The sequence below is a fragment of the Triticum dicoccoides genome, chromosome 6A, assembly GCF_002162155.2.
Source record: "Triticum dicoccoides isolate Atlit2015 ecotype Zavitan chromosome 6A, WEW_v2.0, whole genome shotgun sequence".
Lineage (NCBI taxonomy): Eukaryota > Viridiplantae > Streptophyta > Magnoliopsida > Poales > Poaceae > Triticum > Triticum dicoccoides.
In genome coordinates this window covers 203,995,051-204,003,190 of record NC_041390.1, presented here as the reverse complement: position 1 = coordinate 204,003,190, position 8,140 = coordinate 203,995,051, and the positions used below count along the sequence as shown (strand labels likewise).

At 42.8% G+C, this 8,140-nt stretch overlaps 1 protein-coding gene and 1 long non-coding RNA gene across 6 annotated transcripts in view; one reads left to right on the top strand and one right to left on the bottom strand.

Moving 5' to 3' along the window:
• LOC119316594 overlaps window positions 1–5,013 on the bottom strand; it is a 22,435-nt gene extending 17,422 nt beyond the window's left edge. For 2 of the 3 annotated variants that reach the window (XR_005153086.1, XM_037590935.1), the window contains exon 1: window positions 4,273–5,013. Coding sequence is in view for 2 of the 3 variants with exons in the window: in XM_037590935.1 (XP_037446832.1) it covers window positions 4,274–4,966 (693 nt within the window). In the remaining variant the exon portion in view is untranslated. Of the gene's footprint in view, window positions 1–3,055; window positions 4,050–4,272 lie in introns of those variants that run through there. The other variant, XM_037590936.1, reaches the window with a different exon arrangement.
• LOC119316595 lies at window positions 3–3,284 on the top strand. Of its 3 annotated transcripts, XR_005153087.1 has the most exons (5): window positions 3–66; window positions 186–230; window positions 1,720–1,818; window positions 2,828–3,076; window positions 3,188–3,284. It is a non-coding gene; the product is annotated as an uncharacterized LOC119316595 (long non-coding RNA). The 3 variants fall into 3 exon arrangements; XR_005153088.1 differs by lacking the exons at window positions 2,828–3,076; window positions 3,188–3,284 and adding an exon at window positions 2,380–2,683; XR_005153089.1 differs by lacking the exons at window positions 2,828–3,076; window positions 3,188–3,284 and adding an exon at window positions 2,371–2,683.
• Window positions 5,014–8,140: the final 3,127 nt, after the last annotated feature.

Genomic DNA, 8,140 nt, shown 5'->3' with positions numbered 1-8,140 from the left:
GTCATGGATCCACTATGGCTGCTTCGTCCTTCACTTAGGACCTTCTCACCCCCACAGAGATCAGAGGTAACCCACGCCGTTGGAAATTGTTGCTCAAGTTCTTGCTTCAACAAATTTTGTTTCGGATATAATTTATGGCCATGCCATGTATTAATTATCCTTATAATGTTCATCTGAATTTGCAGAGAAAAATATATCTTGGAAGCAGGAACCCTTACCTCATAAGATGGGTGAGCTGTAGGATTTGGTTCTGTTGAACTTGAATTAGTTTTTGCTCATCATGTTCTCTGTATTAGGAATTCAGGTGCCTTCCAACTCTAATTTTTTCGTATTGTTGGTGCATGCTGGGAGTCACATTGTTATGCATGCTAGCAAACATTAGGATTGGAATCTTACCCTGTAGGTTATTAATATCTTTTCCACTAACCGAGATTCAGCAATTTAATTCGTATGGTCGCACAAGCAGTTTTGTTTTTGGATTTGTCTTGACAAACGTATTGGGTACATCAATTTAATTCGTATTAAGATCACACAAGCAGTTAGTTCCGTTACACTTGGGTCACCGACGGTTGCCGTGCAACTATGCTCCTCTCATGTTGTAGTGGCTAGCTGCTGCAATTCACGGATCATGCTCTCATGGGAAGGAGGCTGTGGCTTTCTCAATTGATCAGAATAACAGAACCCCACATAGTTCTTTTCTAGATATATATTGTTATTTCTGATGTTGTGTGGACCATCAGAAACCTGATGTGTGTGTGTATCATAGAATATCTTGCTATTTATGTATATTGCTTACCTTCCATTCCTGTACCACTTCTCTAAATATAAGCCACTTCTTTTCTATTGTTAGCGCTATCTTTTGATGTTAATGCACTAAAAATCTAAAGCCTTTCCCTCTGCAAAATGTTGATATTAGAGATTTTTTTTGTGGGAAAATGATGATATTAAAGCTATGCGTCTTATAATCCGTACTGTATATGACAATGCGTATTCAGTTATATTATGTTTGTAGCATGGCATTTTTCCATTCCTTTTTTTTCCTGATGAATCACATGGTAAATTTTGATGTACAATGACTGCTCTTGCAAAAAATGTGGAATTCAGAGAGGGACTCTACAACAAGCAAGGTTTTAGGTTCTGAATCTAAATAACCTCTTCTTCAGTTCAGTCCTAGAAAAAGCTGATCAGAGAAACAAAGAAGCAACAATGAATGGGTCCCTTTCTTGACCACACAAGAGTTGTCTGTGTGCAAGTCATGAACCGTTTGTCCATCAATACAAGTGCGGGATTTGAACATGTTAATTCTGACCTTCTGTTGGGAGTTTATATTATACCTTTCATGCGAAGTAGTTACATTTATCACATGGAAGACAATGCCCATGGAGTGGAAGGTGGAGAGATTCAGACTCCGGAGGATGTTGATATGCTCATAAAATTTCAATTAAACTTGTAGAAATCTTCCATGTAGCTGTGATTGTTCTCTCCGGACATGGAGGATCAGTTCTTGGACAAATTTATTTGTCTGTTGTATGACTTGCCACCACTTTTTTCCAAAATTCCTATTCACATGTTATCAAACCATAAAGATCAATATCTTAAAACTTTAGTAGAATTAATCTGCCTTTATTTCTGGACTCTAGCATTTTGTGCTTCTTCACAAGTTCCAAGTTGTTATTTGGCGATTAATTTAATTTGGGTTCTTGGCACTCGCTCATGCAGGTTATGACTATGCCGTAGGTGACGTGCGGAAAGGCGACCAAAGAGTACATGAAGAATTCTTGCTATCAACTAGGGCTGGATGCCCCCAGGAAGAATGCCGTGAGTCAACTTTAATGACTAATATGTTAATTTCTTCTGGCTACACAATATGAGATATTGCTTCTTAATTAACGCTTACTGCTACGTAGTAAGATGACAATGGGATTTTGTTTCTCGAATTGGCACTCAGTAGTAAAAGTGGTTTATACTTCGAATAGTTGAGCAGAAAACTGGCGTGTCATGGCTCCTAATGTTACAGAGCAAGTGGACAGACTCTATCCCCCCCCCCCCTCTCTCTAGACTTTGTTTTCTAGGTTTGGTTGGGTACAAAAGGCTAGATTCTGGTATATATTCATTGATGCAGAAGCTAGAAGCTCATTGATATTATTTTTCTTGCCAAACATACAAAGGATTGTGCATAAAACTTCCAGCTTGAAATCTACATCTGGGTTACGAGCTTTCTCCAGAATTTAAGAACATCGTTGTGGACATTTAGATATTTTTGTAGTATTCTTCAGGGTCTTGACTTAATTTCTTTTCACACAGTAAAATATTAATTATATGTTGTACAGTAGTAGTACTGTGCATACTATGTACTCAAGTTTATTAAAGTCAAAGCAGGAAAGGAGATCAGAGTTCAGGGCATGTTCAGCTCCACCCATGCATCAAGGGAAATATATACGACGCAAATGATAACGTGTTCTGCTAGATGACATAGTACAAGGTTGAGCAGCGACGACATGATCTCAAACATGCCACTGGCATGGCACCTATACTAAACTTGATTTGTTCTCTCAATATGGAGTGTTAATCTTCTCCTCTGCATAGTACAAATATTCCCTTAGCTCAAAGGATATAGACATGGTGAGTTTGGTTGGAGGAAATAAGAATGATTTATAAAAGTAATAAAAGGGAGATAATGCTGCTTGATGTGTATGGGGATTCTGAAGATATATATGATTGATACTTTCCCTGCATGATATAGATTAGTCGAGGTTTGCGAAGTTCTCTATAAAAGAACTATGTGGGGTTCTATTATTGTATTATTTCTAACACGTAAAATATTTAGGCCCCCGTTGCATTGCAAGGGCAATCAGGTCATGGCAGAATCAAGTAGGAACTAGGAAGTAGGAAGGGACCAGTCCCGCCCCCAGCGACAAAGACTCCGACAACGGTGACGGCAGTGTGTCCCGGCGAGCGTGAGCAATGGAAGCATAATCTCCAAGTAACTGACCAAGACGTTGTCCAGGTCACACGTCGAGGACTTCCTGCCGCCACCTTGGCTGCTGTTGTTGTCCCCTCAAATAAGCCATATAAGGTTAGTTCCATACACTGCAAATGCAACTTGCAAGCATGGGGACATGTACAGAACACAAGTGTCATACACACAGAAATCATCAACTTTGTGTTTTAATTGTCTGAATTACAGGCATCCCTAGCTGCACTTGCAGGTCAAAAACATGTGCATACTTCGGTAGGCACAACAAGCAGACCTATACAAATTTGCTACAAAGGCCTGAGCTACTGAATATATATACCTGTAATAAAAAGAGGCTTTCCTATCGTCCTCTTTCATGTTCAAGTTCCTAATGAAGCAGCCATGAAAGACTGGGTCAACAATGAAATAAAATAGAAAACTAAACCCACTGTTCATGATCTTTGTGGAAGAAAACACATACGATTCTTATTCTGTAAGAGTTGTTTGTCTTTTGAGTTACTGCATAGGCAAAATGCCAAAATTCAGTGTAGTCTTTTCGGTTAATCTCATCATCATGTAATTAATATTCTGTGAAGACTACAATATACAGCGAGGCAATGAGAAGAACTGGACCTGGTGTGTGAGTGTATAAATATACAAGAAGCTATTTTTATCCAATCTTGCTATTAATGACCATGTGGTGTAATCTTGGGCTATTTGTTGTAAATAGCTAAAAGTGGTTCATAATTCTTGGTGTGTTTTGCTGTTTCTTGCGCTGGAGGATCTGCTCCTTCCCCACGCGTGCCCACGAGGACAAGGAGTCATAGTGGTGGCCACTAGCAGCGCCAGAAGGAGCGTCCATTCAAGCACATTCAACCAGGATGGTGTGCACGTTTTTTTTAAAAGCTCAGGCTCCTCTTTCTTACATGAGTTATTCTTAATTATTGATTTGATCTGTAGGATTTACATCAGGTTGGCACAATTTGATGAACTTGAATTGTTTTATGTTGGTCATTATAATTTTTGTGAGTTTTTGTTGTTAGCCCGTTGCAACGCACGGGCACTTTTACTAGTAACAATATAAAAACGAGTCCTGAAAAGAGAGAAACACTTGCATTTAGTACTCAGCATCAGACTTCTTACTACAGTATTTCAGTTCATAATGCTCTAACAAATTTCGTTTACATAATGCATAAGATCACTAATTTGTGTACCAAAATAACTCCTTCTGCTCTCTTTGCGAAGCCTGTGTGATTCAACCCTAGATATTTTGCAACTTACAAGTTCAAGATAAGAATCAAGGTAAGTTTGCTTACATCAGTCACTCTCGTTGACTTCGCTGCCTGCGCCTGTCCGACGGAGGCCGTCGTGCGCGGTAGCAAGAGATGGGTCGATTGACGCGGCGGTCTTGAAGGAGTTCCTGGCTTCGGCAGCGAGGCCCCTCCTCTCGTAGCACTCGCCAAGCAGGGCATGAGCGCGGGGGTTCTCGGGGCTAAGGCGGACGGCCTCGGTGAGATCCGCGGCGGCCTGGTCGAGGCGGCGGCGGCGGTTAAGCGCTAGCGTGATCTCGGCGCGCTTGGCGAGCGCGTCCCCGCGCTCCCGCGGTTCCAGGGATCGCGCGAGCGGCGGCGCCAGGGCGACGTCGAGGGTGCGCAGCGCCGGGAGGCGGTGACCCTGGAGGTCGAGGGCGAGGGCCTTGAGGATCAGCGGCGCTGCGTCGCGGGGGTCGAGCGCGATGGCGCGGTCGGCCTCGGCGAGGGCCGCGCGGGCGAGCGGGCCCGGGGGCTTCGGAGCAGCGGCTCGCGCGCGGGCGAGGAGCTGGGCACCCAGCGCGAAGTGCCGGCGCGATTGAGCGGCCGAGGAGCCGCCGGCGCCGCGGCGGAGACGATGGGCAACTCGGCGGGGGAGGGAGTGGAGGGCCACGAGCATACCCGCGGCGAGGACGAAGAGGAGGCACTGGACGATGGCCTCCGGCCAGGTAGCGGCGGCGCCAAAGGCCAGGACTGTCATGGCTTGATCTCGGTGTGGTTCAGCTTGGGTCGAGCTCACTCTTGAAACTTAAAAGTTGGAACTTATAATGAACGGAAACACCAAAAATCTTACCTAAGTTTGTTTTAAACTCGCATACACTCATGCATACACTTATTTCTATAAACGCATGCACGCAGGACCACCGCCACCACCGGCTGTTGGCCTGCTAGTTTCTTCTTGAAACTATGTAGATGATCTTACTAGGGTTCTCCTCTCTTGACTTGTTGTCCCCTAACAAAGAAGGCTAGGGTTTGCTGTCCTTTGGTCGGCTAGAGTTTCTCTTTTGACGTTCGTCGTCGTTTCGACGGTCGCTGCCTGCTAGAGTTTGTTGGTCTTGATGATCCGACGAGGAGGCTTCTCTATAGATTTGTTGTTGCCTAGCAAGAATAGCTAGGGATTGTTGTCCTCTGGCGGTTCCTGTCGCCGAGAGTTTTTTTCTTCGATGTTCCTCGTTGCACTGATTGTTGACGGCAATGAAAGTCCTTACATAGAATTGTCGCAGTATGCTCTCAACGACGGCAGTACGTGAGCTGTTGGATCTTCAAGGGCGGGTGAGAGCAGATGTGATCTTTTTGTCTGAATCTCATCTGAACAAAGTTAAGGCAATTCAGTTGAGGATTAATTTAGGGTTCGATTCCCTTCATGTTATTGAAAGCGATAGTCGCTCTGGTGGCCTCGTTTTGTTTTATAATAATGAGTTGGAAGTGGTTCTGAACTATATGACACGAAATTTTATCAATGTTCTGGTTATGAAGGGGGATAGGTCAAATTGGCGATTAACCGGGTTCTACTGGGAACCAGCTTGGGACCGGTGTCATTTGTCTTGGTGTTATTTTAGGGAGTTTATGGGAGATGCTACAAGTCTATGGCTAGTAGTTGGAGATTTTAACGAAATTCTAATGCCAAGTGAGAAGGAAGGTGGGAATACTTGACCACACCGTATATGCTTCAAGCTTTTAGTGATTGTCTATTTGAATGTGGCCTGGACGGAGTTGAGTTTTTGGGAAATCAGTTTAAATGGAGACGCGGTGATATCCGGGAGAGACTGGATTGGGCGGTAGGCAACGAGGGATGGTTAACAAAGTTTCCACTGGTGGCAGTTGTTCACGAGCATCATGTGTACTCTGATCATCGGTTATTGTTGTTGAACATTATGATGGATCTCAGTTCAGGAAATCGTACTGCAAAAAGTTTGGGGCCCGCTGGTTATGTGAAGAAACAGTGAACGAAATCATTAATATGACGTGGGCAAAAGAGAGATTAGCTGGTATGTGACCGTCCTTGGTTGATAGGACGAAGGTTGTACATGCAGATTTGCACCAATGGGACAAAGATGTCTTAAAAGGCCTGAAGAAGTGGGTGGGTAAATTGAAAAGGAACTTGAGAAACTTAGACATGGGGTTTTTTCTCCCGATTCCATTGCCACGCAGAAGGAAATTCTTCTTTTGTTGGAGAATATTATGGGACAAGAGGAGATCTTCTTGCTTCAAAGAGGCGGGACGGAATGGTTGTTACATGGCGATAGAAACATGAAGTTTCTCCACAATATGGCCATGACAAGAAGAAATGAAATTGTATAAAGAAGTTGCTCGATGACACGGGAATGTGGCATCAGGGTACGGCTGAAATTAGTGACCATAGTATGCAGTAAGTTTCTAGTTTATTAACAACTGACGTTGATGTTGCTGATCAAAATGTCTTGGCATCGGTTAAAAGAATAGTAACGCAGGACATGAATAATGCTTTGCTACCTCCTTATTCGGTCGAAGAGGTCAAGAAAGCATTGTTCGATATTGGCGATCTGAAGGCCCCAGGACCGGATGGCTTACATGCGATATTTTACAAGAGGTTTTGGCCCTTGCTTGGAGAAGATCTTGTTGATGAAGTGTTGAAGGCCGTCAATTCAGGTACAATCCCACTGATTGGAATGACACTACTATAGTTTTGATCCTGAAAGTAAATTCTTTGGAGAAAGTGACTCAGTTCCGACCTATTAGCCTATGCAATGTTGTTTACAAGGTAATACCAAAGATGCTAGCAGCAAGGCTGAAAGTTTTTTTACCGGACATTATTAGCCCAATGTAGAGTGTTTTTTTCCTGGGCGTTTGATCATAGACAATGTCTTGCTAACTTATGAAAGTTTTAATGAGATAAAGAACAAGAGAGATGGCCATAATGGTTGGTGTGCGGTGAAGATGGACATGCACAAGGCATATGACCGAGTTGAAAGGCCGTTTCTGGAAGGTATTCTGCTGAAATTGGGATTTCATGAAGAGTGGGTTAAACTGGTCATGCAATGTGTTAGTACAGTAGAATACCGTGTATGTTTTAACATAGAAGAAACATAAACTTTTAAACCGTCTAGAGACTTGAGACAAGGCGATCCATTGTTGCCTCATTTATTTTTGTTATCTACCGAAGGATTGACTACTTTGCTGAATAAAGCTAAGGAAGAAGGGAAACTTGAGGTAGTGAAGGTGTGCAAGGAAGCACCGACCATCGCTAATCTATTATTTGTAGATGATTCATTAATCCCGATGAAGGCCAATACTGAGAATGCTGAGTGTGACGCCCAGATAATTATTCTACAGTAATCTCTCGTTAATGACGCCACATCACCGCAGTTACTGTTGGTAATCCCACGTGAGTTCAAAAACCAATTCAAATTCAAAATTGAATAAAAGGCAAACATCAAAATTTTCAAACTTTAAAACTAAAATGTTCGGGTTGTTCCCAATGATGCAGAAGTAACTACGGTGGAGGAACCACACTTTTATAAAATGTTTAAATACTCTTAGGTGATTAAGACGGTAGCAGGAATAAATGTTTAAATTGATTTATAATTAATAAAATGTTAACATATTTCATCTAGGGGTTTAAACTTTGGTAACAGAGGTATAATTAGTAATACTGATTTTGATACAGCTTTTATGTTTTTATAAAACTCAGATAAGATGGGACTATAAATAAAACAGTAAAGAGAAAAATAAATAAAAAGAAAAGACTAAACATGATTAAAACAAAAGCAAAACAAAGTAAAAGGACCCCCCATAGCTGGGCCTTGGCCCAGCAGGCTACTGGGCCGCCAGTCCGGCCCAACCGCGCCCGCTACTACTCCTCGTTGGGCGCTAGAAACCCTAGCCCCTCTCCCCC